This window comes from Ophidiomyces ophidiicola (assembly GCF_022830035.1).
Source record: "Ophidiomyces ophidiicola strain CBS 122913 chromosome Unknown scaffold_51, whole genome shotgun sequence".
Lineage (NCBI taxonomy): Eukaryota > Fungi > Ascomycota > Eurotiomycetes > Onygenales > Onygenaceae > Ophidiomyces > Ophidiomyces ophidiicola.
Window position 1 is genome coordinate 59,473 of NW_026054691.1, and position 14,112 is coordinate 73,584.

At 31.7% G+C, this 14,112-nt stretch overlaps 2 protein-coding genes across 2 annotated transcripts; both read left to right on the forward strand.

Annotated features, from left to right (window-relative positions):
* Positions 1–718: 718 nt before the first annotated feature.
* Positions 719–2,074, forward strand: KGD2 (2-oxoglutarate dehydrogenase complex E2 component; the record flags this gene model as incomplete). Its single annotated transcript, XM_049255719.1, has 6 exons — positions 719–1,072; positions 1,124–1,516; positions 1,566–1,625; positions 1,675–1,752; positions 1,905–1,976; positions 2,030–2,074. 6 exons carry the CDS (start codon positions 719–721, stop codon positions 2,072–2,074), a joined length of 1,002 nt encoding a protein of 333 aa, XP_049105310.1.
* Positions 2,075–6,117: 4,043 nt separating this feature from the next.
* LOZ57_006705 (uncharacterized protein) lies at positions 6,118–7,353 on the forward strand (the record flags this gene model as incomplete). Its single annotated transcript, XM_049255720.1, has 1 exon — positions 6,118–7,353. The coding sequence occupies one exon, from the start codon at positions 6,118–6,120 to the stop codon at positions 7,351–7,353; it is 1,236 nt and encodes a 411-aa protein (XP_049105311.1).
* Between the last annotated feature and the right edge of the window lie 6,759 nt (positions 7,354–14,112).

Below are 14,112 nucleotides of genomic sequence, written 5' to 3' on the forward strand. Positions count from 1 at the left end.
ACTCATTGGTCAGTAACTAGTTACATAATACTATTTATTACAGACTCAACTCGTTTTAAAAACAACAACTGAGTGAAAAAGAGGTCCGCATTTTACAATTTCCCACTATGGCACCTCGTTTCCAATTTCGCCGTATAGTGGCTCCTGGCCTGAATCAATTCTTTTCATGTGGTATCTCTCGGAAGCAACCCATTGCCATCAAATTTCTGTCATCACTTTTGACTAGACAGCGTGGCTCTGGAAGCAGACAAGCAGGACAATGGACCCCAGCAGTCAAAGGGTGCGATATAAGCAACTCTATGCTAAATATGATCAAACCAGCTTACTCACAGATAATTTACAGTCAAAATAACGTGTGGCCAATTAGGCCTCAAATAACTAGATACCAGCTACGCTTCTATGGTTGTTTACACGTGTGCCTATTTCTGAATACACTATTCTAATAGGTAGTAGCGGACACCATTATCAAAGTCCCACAAATGGCGGAGTCGATTTCGGAGGGCACCTTAAAACAGTTTTCAAAGCGTATGTTGACCTACCCCCCTCTAGCGCATGGCCTTTTGATATTCCTGTGGCCCATGTCCTCGTTATCTTCTTCCCACTTCTACAGTCTTATTAAATAAGTTAATAGAGGTTGGTGACTTCGTTGAACGAGACGAGGAACTCGCAACAATAGAGACTGACAAGGCAAGCCGCCTGACATTCAAACAACGCGTCTATGACACTAATTTATGGCCAGATTGACGTTACTGTAAACGCACCCGCATCCGGTATAGTCAAACAATTTTTAGCAAATGAAGAGGACACGGTCACAGTTGGACAGGACTTGGTTAAGTTGGAGCAGTGTACAGAAAAGCCTGCCCATCAAGAGAATAGAACAACAACAAGGTCAGATACTGTTACGGAGAAACTCCAGCAAACACAAAAGGTCCAAAAGCATGCAGCACAACATGAAGAAGCAACAACCACAAAAAGTACAAAATCAAACCCCCCAACAGAACATTTCCCTGTGGAGGTCAAAGAGGCCATAAGTGCTACTCATGCAAATATTGGAAATCGTGAAGAACGCAGGGTATGTGAAGCATATTTGTGCAATGAAATATGAGTTTTAACAAGCACCCAGGTGAAGATGAATCGCATGAGACTCCGTATTGCAGAACGCCTAAAGCAATCCCAGAATACAGCAGCATCATTAACCACCTTTAATGAAGTAGACATGTCATCACTCATGGAGTTGCGCAAATTATACAAAGAAGAAGTTCTAAAAAAGACAGGTGCCAAGCTAGGGTTTATGAGCGCATTTGCTCGGGCATGTGTTTTAGCTATGAAAGAAGTTCCTGCGGTAAATGCATCGATTGAAGGGCAAAATGGCGGCGACACAATTGTCTATAGAGACTATGTTGATATCAGCGTTGCGGTTGCAACTCAGAAAGGCCTTGTGACTCCTGTTGTTCGAAACGTTGAAGGCATGGATCTTATCACGATCGAAAAAGCCATTGCAGATCTGGGCCAAAAGGTACATTAGATCACCATTCTAATGAATAAATGACTCACTGCTTCTTTAGGCTCGTGATAATAAATTAACTATCGAAGATATGGCTGGTGGTACATTCACCATCAGCAATGTAAGTATTCAGCCATGGACTTTGTTGATGATGCTAATTGGCGCAATAGGGGGGTGTTTTTGGATCCTTGATGGGAACTCCGATTATCAACCTTCCACAAACTGGTGAGGACACGATAAAACAATGCGTACGTTCTAGTAGTTAACAATTGCAATTTAGGGGTGTTGGGACTACATGCAATTAAAAACCGACCAGTTGCTGTAGATGGAAGGATTGAAATCCGCCCGGTATATCGCCTTTGTTGATTAATATTTTTGATCTTTACTAACCGACCACTAGATGATGTTCCTAGCCTTAACGTATGATCACCGACTGCTTGATGGCCGGGAAGCAGTTACATTTCTAGTAAAGGTATGTCACGAGTTTTGTATTTACAATATTGAAAACTAATATTTGGTGTTAAGGTTAAGGATTACATTGAAGACCCAAGACGAATGCTCTTAATGTAGAAGACATTATATGTATACTTGTTCTGCATCTGTTTGGAAATTTGTCAACCACAGCATGGGCTGATTAAAAATTAGCACACTTTATTCAATTGAATTAAATGCTCGGCCACTCATTTGTAATTTCATTTGTCATCAAGAAAAATCAAAAATTTGTAATCTGAATTTCTATAGAGAAAAGACATAAGCTATGATCTTGAGATAACTTTGTATTTGAGTATTACTATTCCCATTCAATGTATATCCTCAATAATCATGAATAAATTCTGTGTCTATACAGATAGCCACTGACTGCAAAAGACTATAATGAAGTTTAAATATATATATTTTTCATGATATTCAATAAAGTGAAAGACAGCTGAATTCTACATCACTTTATAGAATCCTATTTACTAAATTTTGTAAAAGCTAAGATGTAGCAGAAAATGTGCAGTATATAAGAGTATTAATAAACTTAAACTTTAGAAGAGCTTCTTTCTGTACATCTGTAAGATTTCAACTTCATGTCTAGAGATCTGTATGTCTTTAAAGCAATACATCAATATAGTTACATTGATTTCATACTTTTTGACAGTTTTAACTTTTGGCATAATTAAAAGTCTTCTGTCAGAACTCAGCACAGATCTTTAATTACTAACTTAATAGTAGCTTCATTGATCATTTTATCAAATTTTGAAAGTAGAGGTCTATAGTAGAAAATTGGTTGCTTTGTGGGTTTTGTCATTCAGTAACAAATTACATGGATTCTACTCTCAGTCACATGACCATCACCTGTTCCCATACCAGAATTCCAGATCTGTGGAATACCATAATGTTACAGTAGTGGCAATGTAGCCATGGATAATCACTATGTAGTAACTCAGCACAACATTGAAACAACAATTGCATAATATTATCTTTGTTGATTGCCATAACTTGAGTCAGTATTCACAACATTGTCTTGTGTAGAGTTAATTGAAGTTAACTTTGTTAAGTGTATTTAACTTTAGTAATGTTTTGTATTGAAGTACAGCTAGCTATTTCTACCACAAGTACAATTACATCCACATACAAAGAATGTTTCAGAAAATTTCTAAGTCCACAAAAACTATGAAAACAGTAAAATCTAGTAGAATAGTAGAATTTGTGTAGTCTCTCAGTTAGTAGAAATCACCTGCTAGTCTAGCTAGTAGAATAGTAGAAATTGCCTACTAGCCTAGCTAGTAGAATTTTAGAGAATCGCCTACTAGCTAGACTAGTAGAATAGTAGAAATCACATAGATTTCTACTGTAGAAGAGAGTTAGTGAGTGACTTAGAGATTTGAAAAAGATGAATGAAAATTTTTCATGGTTTCATCTGCAAATCATTTCTTTATTAGATTTAAAAATGTTGTTATTACTATATAGTAGATTCAATGTAGATAGTATGCTCTTACTACATAGTAGTTAAAATACAAAGTTGTTACTGTCACCAATGTTGAAACTATGATGTAGTGGTAATGATTAATGTAATTTATCACCAAGTGATCTAATTCACAAAGTGATCAATTTTTCTACTGTAGATCTCTACTTTTAAAATTCAATAAAATGATTAATGAAGCTGCTATTAAATTAATGATTGAAGATCTATGCTTGCAGAAAACTTCTAGTTATGCCAAAACTACCAAAAAGTACAAAATCAATGTAACTATATTAATGTGTCACTTTAAAGACATATAAGTTTCTAGATGTGAAGCTGTCTCTCTATATTTAAGAAATCTTACAGATGTGCAGAAAGAAGCTCTTCTAGAGCATATTAATATTTTTATAAATTGTGAATTTTCTGCTACATCTCAGCTTTTATAAAATCTAGTAAATGAGATTCTATAAAGTGATGTAGAATTCAACTGAATGTCTTGCTTTAATGAATATCATGAAAATTGACTTATTAGTATTTTTCTATGAAATATTAATCAAAAAAAAAAAAAGCTGCTCATAATTCTATATACTATTCTTCATTTTTTGATCTAGTAATATCTGTTAATTTTATTGATTTAATGTTGATTTTCACTGAGTTAAGACTAACTATACAAATTTCTATAGCTTTGAGAAAAAATCAAGAAATATAATCTTAAATCTACAAATATTTACAATTTCAATGAAAAAGACTTTATTATAGAACTAGTAAATACATTTAAAAGAGTGATCTCTTTATAAGTTTATGAGTGTAATAAAATATTAAGTACTGTATAGAATGATAACTGAAAGTTCATCTTTCTATTTACACATATCTGTGCTGATAAATTCTTCACTACACTGACTCTCATTTACAAGAGAGATTCTAGAGACATGCAAAATACTTAACTTATTAATTTTAATCATAAAAAAATTAAACTTACTTTACTGTATCAGAAAATGAATGAATTAATAATAAATATAAAATTCATGAATTGAAATTATTTAATAAAGAGACTAAAGTCAAAGTTAATTCTGCAGACAGTAAACAGAGTAAATATTTACTTATACTGAATGAGTATGTCTCTCATATTAATATGCAGTTCATTAATTTTGCTGATAAAAATAAAATTCTACTACTTATTCTTTCACTCAGCTCTACACACTGTTTACAGTCTCTAGATATTAAATTTTTTGAATCAGTACAGCACTATTATTGAAAGAAACTAAACAACTTTCTTCAGCAAGACATGAGCTTTATTAAAATGATAAAATTAAATTTCTACATTTTGTTTAAATCTACATATGCAGCAGCTTTTACATCAGAAAATATATTATATATGTTTATAAATGTCAGCATCTTACTATTAGACTCTAATAGAATGTTTAAATCTATACAGTCTAGAACTTCAGACACTTAGAGAGCTGCATCAGAGTCTACTACATCTACTATATACTGAAGAGTAGATGAACTACTAAACTATTTAAAAAGAGTTAATGTCATCTCTAGACATAAATAAGTCTATTGTGCTCTAGAGAAAATAGCACTAAAAAAATGATTATAAAGACTGAAAGAGATGATCTAGCTATAGCTTTAAAAATTGAAAAAAAATACTATCAGTGTGACAAAGTATTAAGTTTCTTTGATTCTAAATAAGCTGATAAAGCTCAATTCTTTTCTTCTTCAAAGATTGTGAAAATGAGAGTCAAAATCATAGAAAAAAAGTAGAAGAAGAAGAATAAAAGAATACAAAAGAAATAAAAGAAGCTTTAACTAACTGCATTAAGAAAAAATTAAATTAATAAGTATATTGAGCAGTGTGTAATTTATGAAGAAGAACAGTTAGTAAAAAGACTTAAAAAAAAGATGAATAAAGCTGCAGCTGCAGCTTACAGACAGACTGAAAAGAATACTAAAAAAAATGTAAAGCTCTGAAACAGACAGTAAAGAAAGAATGAGCTCTACAGTATAAAAAAACTTAGAAAGAGAAGACTGTGCAGAAGATCTATTAAAAAAATCTAATGTCAGAAACTTTTATTTTGTCTACACACTCTACAGAGTCTGTAATATTTAAAAAGACTTTAGAAAAGCTTTCTACAGCTCTAATAAGCTTACAATTAAACTTTCAAACATTAAAGCAAGATTTTTCAATTGCTTTGAAGCTTAAGAAGTCAGAAATGTCAGTTACATGTAAAGATTGAGCTATTAGATCACTTTGTTGATTTTTGGATTAATCATACTAATTTTTATGTTTCATTCCTTTCCTACTTACTGTAACTAATAGCTTAATTAATTTTACTACATGGTTGTTGAAAAATTGTATTTTGAAGGTGTAGTGGTAATTTCATAAGAAGTGGTTGTTGGGTGAGATCGGGCGTTCAGTGAGAAATTATGTTACGTAACAGCACAGAAAATTGGTAGTGCAGAGATCCGCGATTCCGCTATGGTCCTCTGCCGTCTGATAGTATTCCAGTTTGTACAGACAACAACAATATGGAGTACAGTGTTACAATACATTTCTGAATCTCTCCATCTCTAGTAGTTATTTAACTTATTATTCAATGATATGTTTTCCTATTTTTCTGACATTTCCTTACTGTAATTATTCTATGTTAAAATTCGGCATTTTATGATGGCATCATTTTTTAACAAGCCTTCTTGGGCTACATCTGAGCTCCCAACTGGTCTTACTGATTTCTACCGTCGCTCATCGCACCTCTACTCAGATATTGTTGCAGAAGATGAAAGAGAAAACTCTTGTTCTGACTCCCCATCCAGCCAAATACAGAACGACTTACAGAATACAAACACCACCATGTCCAATGATGATGTTCCAGTCACCCATCATGCTCACATTGCTGGATCTTCCGCGAATACCCACATTACAACTGGCTGTCACATAACCAGAAATCCCATTTACAAGTCAAGTCTAGGAGATGCTAAAAGTGGAATCTTACCTGTGGCTTCAATGAAAGTTTTCTCCGGCCCAGCATCAACTAAGAATGAATGGAATGTGACAATGTCCACAAAAGACACTTCAATATCGCAAATTGTCCTTGATAATAGTTGTGATGAGTCGCAGTCTGATGAGGAATTTCCTGAACTTGTACGAAAGGCTCGTGAAAGGGCGCGTATGCTTCACCAAAACAATGACACCACAACCACACCTGATTGCCCAACAAGCTCTCAATGGCCTGGGGTAGGATTGAAATATACAAGGTCAACTTGCTTTCATACTGTGCCTTCTGGTGCTGTTGATGAATACTATTCCAATGATCCAGTTGTAAGAATTCTGATCACATCGCCACTCAATAAAACGCGGCCGCTGCTCATCCATCGGCGATTTTCACAGAGTCTTGGGGATGTACGGAAAGCATGGTGTGAAAAGCAAGTATTGGATCCTACTGTTGCTTCAACTGTGTTTCTTACCTGGCAAGGAAAACGATTGTTTGATGTTACCACATGCAAAAGTCTTGGTGTTTTGCCTTTGGCCCCCGGTTCTTCCGGCGAGGTTGGTGACTTGCGGGTGCATATGGAGGCAGTTACTCCAGAAGCTTTTGAAGGCCTAAGAAACAATGTGCTCAAGGAACAGCAGTTGGAAGATGAAGTAGACACTTCACTGAATATGTCAATACCAGACCATATAATCCGTGTTACCTTAAGGAGTACTTGCTGTGAAGAATTCAGGCTCAAAGTTGCTACTGCAAGTCAAGTATGCCTCATTATTCAATTGTTTCGTGATGCCATGAGCATTCCCAGTGACAAGGCTATCATGCTATATTTTGATGGTGAATGTCTTAATCCAGAAGACATGATAAAAAACACTGAAATTGCTGACCTGGACTGTATTGATGTCATGATCAAATAGTTTCATTTGCACTCCACAGACAATTTTTTTTTGAATCCCCAGTATTTTTTCTTTTATGTACACAATACAGAGCTGTTTGTAACTTCATCTTGTGACAGAATCAATCTGAATATAAACTCTATTCTTTTAGTTTTGTTTGTTCTAAAACACTGCAATAAAGAGGTGATTCAGACTTATATTTATTTTAAAATATTCAGCATCAATCTGCCACATTATTTTCTATCACAATGTGGAAAGTGAAAAGTCTAATGGCAAACAGCTAAACATGAAAGATAAACAGTTTATATAGATATATTATAAAAGAAGCAGAGCTCATTCATTTTGTTTACTACTTGATCTTACTATATAAAAGTTCATAATTGCACACTACTTACATTGCTGTAAGTCTGTGGCTAATTCAGAAGTTCTCTTCATAAAGTAGAACAAATTCTTTTGAATACTTGTAACAGTTTTACAAAATGTGCTTAATTCACAATTTTTAGCATGTCTTGAAAATATTATGTGATAATTTAGGCTGACCATTGGGGTCCCCTTGGGATCTCAATGGGACAAGACTGAATGTCAATCTCAATTGTTGATTTCAATTCCATTTCAAAATATGGATAAAAGTTCCATTCTCTTTTCAGTTTCAAATTTTATATTTTAAGTCCCATCTCTAGATTTCTCTATTTCTAAAACAACTTTAATTTTTTTTCAAATCTTATTTTAAAAGTGTATTTTTACACCAAAATATGACAAAATAGGAAAAATGGCACATCAAGTCAAAATGCATATATACATTTGTATATGATTTTGGTACTAAAAATAGTATAAAATAAGGTTTTATTATAAGTTTAGGGAAATTGGAAATCTCCATTTCTAATTAAATAATCCCAATCTCTTTAAATTAAGTTTCATTTTCATCTCAGTTTGAATCATTAAGTCTCAGTCTCATCTCAATTTTCCATTAGTGCATTAGAGATGAGATTTTAGTTGAGAAATCTCTGTCTCTGCAGTCAGTCTATGTGATATATAAATATGTAGAAACAGAGTTTTTCTAAAATTTATCTTTTATAATGAACTGTTGATCTATTTCTCTAATATTCAGTTAATAAAAACTATTTCAGTTGTAATAGTTAATCTCTTTTGTATTAAGTTATGATAAAACTATTCAGGAAAATTTCTATAGACTTTAGAGACTAAGAGTCTAAGACTAGAAAACAGTACAACTTAATTTGTTTCACTTGAATTCTAGAATTTTCAGATGTTCAGACATGTGATTATCAAACATCTTAACTGATAATTACTGATTTCAAACATGTACCAGTGTGCAATTGATATGATTTTAGCTAAACTGTTTTCAGATGTTGTGAAGTGGCTCAACAGATCTTAATCTTATGTAATCAGAATAAGTTACTAAATATTACTAGAAGTATCAGAAGATCTTGAAAGAACTCAGAATGTAGTAACTGTAACAAAACAGTCACTTATAAAGATGCTCAGTATGATATTGTAAGATAACAGATGATTATACTTTTCTACTATCTAATTACTACTAATAAAAGAGAACTTAATGAAAGATTTCACTAAGTTTACATAATTCAGCTTATGTCAAGAATACAATATGTGGAGTTTGTCTCACTTTACTTATGTAAAAGAACACATTGTGTACACTATTTCTAATATAGTCTAGCTTAATTTTGTGTGCACATCTTCTCTCTTCTTACACTAATAATATTTCTCACTTTGCTCACTCTTGCTCTCTTCTTCTACTTTACAACTGCAACATTATGAAGATAAGCAGATTCTTTCATATTAAACTGCATGCTTTTTCAAGCTTTTAAATGTGCTCAATTTAAGCTTGAAAGCAATTTTATTACAGTCTCTCACTATGCACATAAAATTGAGTTCTTTATGCAGAGATAAACAGAGATTTCAGCTTTAACTCAAGATTAAGTCTTGAATATTGCTTCTTATTTGACTCTTTATCTAGAAACTAGTAACTAATTAGTTGTTTTTAGTAATAGATTGACATATATTCTCTCTATTCTTCTGCTGATTTGCTACCAACATTCTGATCAATACAATTATTCAGTACTAGTTATTACTGAATAGCTAATTATGACAGTATTAGCAGAATAAGATTCTACTTCTGATCAGTAACAATTAGAAGAAACTGAAAATGTTCTCACAGTTCTCACTTCTACTTCTACTATTGTCTGTGAACATGCAGCTGCTTTTGCAGCATTAACTGATCTGAGTGATCTGATGACTCTAGCAGCAATTGCTGCACTTACAAAAGAATTCAAAAAAGCTGACAGTGTAATGCTATTTCAGTCAGAGAAGAGAAAGAAGCTTGCTGACTTTAAACTGATCACAGAGACAGAGATTTTCCAACTGAAATCCCATTTCTAATGCACTAATGGAAAATTGAGATGGAACTGAAACTTGATAGTTCAAACTGAAATGGGACTGAAACTTGAGTTTCAAGTACTGGGATGGAAATGGAACTTAAATTAAAGAAATTGAAATTATTTAATTAGGGATGGAGATTCTCAATTTCCCTAAACTTAAAATAAAATCTTATTTTATACTATTTTTGGTACCAAAGATCCAAAATCATATACAAATGTATATATGCATTTTGACTTGATGTGCCAATTTTTCCATTTTGTGATATTTTGGTGTAAAAATACACTTTCAAAATAAAGTTTGAAAAAAAACTAAAGTTGTTTTAGAGATAGAGAAATTTAGGAATGGAACATAACATAGAAAATTTGAAACTGAGAAGAGAATGAAACTTGTTTTCATATTTTGGAATAGAATTGGAACCAATTTTCAAATTTTGGGAAGGGATTGAGATCAACTCAATTGGAATTAACATTCAGTCTTGTTCCATTGGAATCTCAAAGGGATTCCAACAGTCAGTCTAGCTGACTTATAGACAATAGTTTCTTTGAGTTGCTACTGATACTGATAGATCAGATTCAGTACTAATCAGTAATATGTGATAGAATCAAAAAGCTCTGCAACTGTGAAGCACATAAAGCTTGACATTTTCAAGTCAAAAATACTATTGTAAGTAGGAATGCTCTCACTTTATACTGATTACTAACAGTTTTATTAAAAGATTATGGCATGTGCTCATGAATGTTTCTTTTGCACATATGAAACATTCATGACCACAACAATAATAGTGAGTTACTATCAGTACTTACCATGTGAGCAAGTCAATGTGCAGTAGAAGCTCATACAACAAAAGCTTAGTTAGTAGAATATACTCACTAATAACTATATAAATATATATAAATATATAAGTATATAGTTATATATAAGGTTTTGGTGAATGAGTAGGGTGAGAACAGTGATAATAGAGTTCAGAAAACAATAGTATAGAAGAAGTAGTTAATGAATTTTCAAAGAAGTTGTTGAATTGTTCTGTTAATTACATTTTGCAGTGGGGGTTTTGGTCTTATTTATAGACTGTGAGTTTAGAGTTTAAGTTATGTAAGTTATGGCATACTTGTCTTGATTTATAACTGTTACATCATGTGTGATGTAATGTATGATGCAGTATGATGCAGTATATTGTGCAATACTTGCAATAGTTTTGTAAAAAGTAGTTATACTTTTTAGAAAACTGAATTATTATATGAGGCATTTTATAAATTCTGGTTTCAGTGGCTTATACTTTCTATAAATCAGAATATCTATGATGTAGATTTATAGAAAGTTGGTATAACTGATTATAAAACTTGTTAAAGTTGAATATAATGTGCAATAGTTTAATCTTGAAAATAAACTATGCAACATTGAATTTTATGATGTTATTGATGATGTCACATATGATGACATTTCATATGATGTAATATCATATTATAATGTAATTTGTCATCTCAATTTATTATTTTTTTCTTCATTAATAATTTATATAAGCAATACTATGATAGTAATCTTATTGCTGTAACTCTATTAGAAAATAAAGTTTGAAATAAACTTTTATAGAATAAGCTTTGAATTAACCCCAGAAGAGTTATAGATCAAACTTTATATTTAATCAAGATTTATGTATATGACTCTGTAAATGTTATAGAAGTTATACATATTATACACATGTTATTTGAGACAATATATAGTATATAAATTTGATTATATTTGAGAATGTTATATCCTCACATATCAGTTACAATAGATCATTCAAAACAAGTCAGGGCATGACAATTCAGAGACATATTCAAAAGTTACATATTGTAAGTTAAAGAATGTTAAATAATCACAACTGATTCTAACTGATAATATGTAGAATCATAAGAAGAATACTTGTTTCTGTGATCTTTATGTTATGTCAGATATCTCTGAATGTTGTCAGTAGTAAGTGGTCACAATCAGTAATAACTTTAATGTTCTGACTTATCAATCAACTCAATATAGTGAGAATGAAGATCTGTAAGTGATGATCATACAATCTATTGATTTCATCTAATACTTACTAATAATAGTGAAAATATCTATTCTCATTCAGAAGAATCTGAAGACAAAGAGAAGAAGAAGAAGAATGAAGAAGAGAAGAAAAATGAACTTTCTGCTACTTCATGAAACTTCAGAATCTGTGTGTGAACATAAGTGTGAATGTAAAGATCATGCTCATGACAGTCATGATAATAACAGCTGTGATGATGATCAAGACACTGTGTAAATCTAACTGTATGTTACTGAATGTTACTGAATTTACTAATTACAACTGATAGATGTCATTCAGTCAGTTCAGCTGATGAGATTGATAGTGTTCAACAGTGAATTTCAATCTTTTCTTCTGCAACTTCAAAAAGTCATAAACAGTAAGTGACATTTAATTACTGATGATACTGCTTCTTATTGATAATAGCAGAGCAACAGATCACTGTCAGAGCTGCACAAAAAGATCTCTTTTAACTTATTCATCTATAAATGAAAATCATCAGTAGATCTTTATCTATTCTACTCTACTAGATCTTATCAGTTACTGACTAGCAATAAGAAAATTTCATCTCTGTGCTTCAGCTATCTCTTGCATTTAATTCTAACTTCTTTTCTTATTGAAGATTACTGAATAATGTGTCTTGAACAATTTAACATGAAGAATTGATTCTACTTAATATTTACTGATAATTATTGAGTTGCAAACTTTGTTTTTATGGAAAGATATGGAGACTTTTGTTTTTTACTGATAGTTACTGATTTTCATATTGATGAGATTAAAATTGATAATATTATCTCTTGTTATTCAATATCTCTTGAGTAAATAATATATCTTCACTACACTCTCTTCTATGAAATATTATCTTCTACTGAGCATTATCAGTATTATTCAGTAAAGATCTTTTAGTTGTCAGTTCTCTCTCTCTCAATGATAATTTCTTCTGCTCCAGAGTCAAAGCTCTTTTTCTCAATTCTAAATTTCTATAAGCAATTTGAAACTCATTAAGATTTTCAATATTTGTTGAGAAGCTATCACTAGTAGTATTTGATTCATTCTGAATTGTATTATTATCTTTTTTCAGTCAAGTCAACTGAACTGAACATGGAGGCATTCAGAGCTTCTTGATAATGTCAGCAAATCATCAGTAACTATCAGTAGAAATTGAATAAAGAAAATTATTACTTAAGCAATTAGATGATGAAAATTGATTAAATCTTAGTCTTCTATTTGTTCTTTGAACTGATGAATTAGTAGTCATAGTATCTGCCTATCACTTTTGATCTCTTCTACAGCTAGATCTACTAGTTAGTATTATTATTATTATTCATTATAGTCTTGTGCAGTCTGAGACTATGAAGACTACCTGCAAGCTGTCTTGCAGAATTTAACTAGGTTACAAAAACAATGATCAAAGACATGATCATAGAGAAGTTAATAATTATAAGAAATACAAGAGTGTCAGAGCAATGATTTATGTCTTTTCTTCATAGAAATTTGAAAACAAATAATGACATTGTAAGTAAGATCTTTAAAAATACTCAGTCAATTTCATTCAGAAGTCATCTTCTGATGACTATTTCAGTTTATTTGAGAAACTTTTCCATTCATTTCAAACTCAATTCAGTGTTAAATAGAAACTCAAGTGACAATTATGAAATTTTAAACTCTTTCAAACACTGTTGTCTGTTCTCTTTTAGATTTAAACAATTCATGAGCAAATGTTTTGATGTTTCTTTGCAGTCACAGTGAGTGCAGAATTCTCTATCATGATCTAGTAGTCTTATTAAGTAAGAACAAAAGTAACCATGACTCAATTTTAACTGAAAAATTTCCACTTTGGTTTTGAATTGAATTGAGAGTAGTGATTTACATCACTTCCATTTTCAAATACATATTTCAGTTATTCATGCATTGTCATTTCTTTAATTTGTCTTTTGATGTAAGTAAAGAAGACATACTCTTCAGCACAATCTTGTCTCAATTCAGTTGCTTTCTTTGCAGCAATATCAGCTTCTTCATTGTCAAAAATGCTCATGTGAGCTGAAACTCAGTGAAGATGACATTTAATGTTTTTAGACTTAAGTTGTTTAGCAATTTTTCTAATTGATTCAATGTAGAACAGTTCAGCTTTCATATTCTGTGCATTGAGTCTCTGAATGACAGCTTAACTGTTAGAAAACACTTATAGTTCTGAAAAGATTCTTGAATTTGAAAGAGTCAAAGCATTGAAGAAAGTCTTTTCAATTGCAAAGAGTTCAGTATCAAACACTTTTATATATTTATTCAGTTTTCTAAAATATTTCTGATTTGTTTCTGAAATA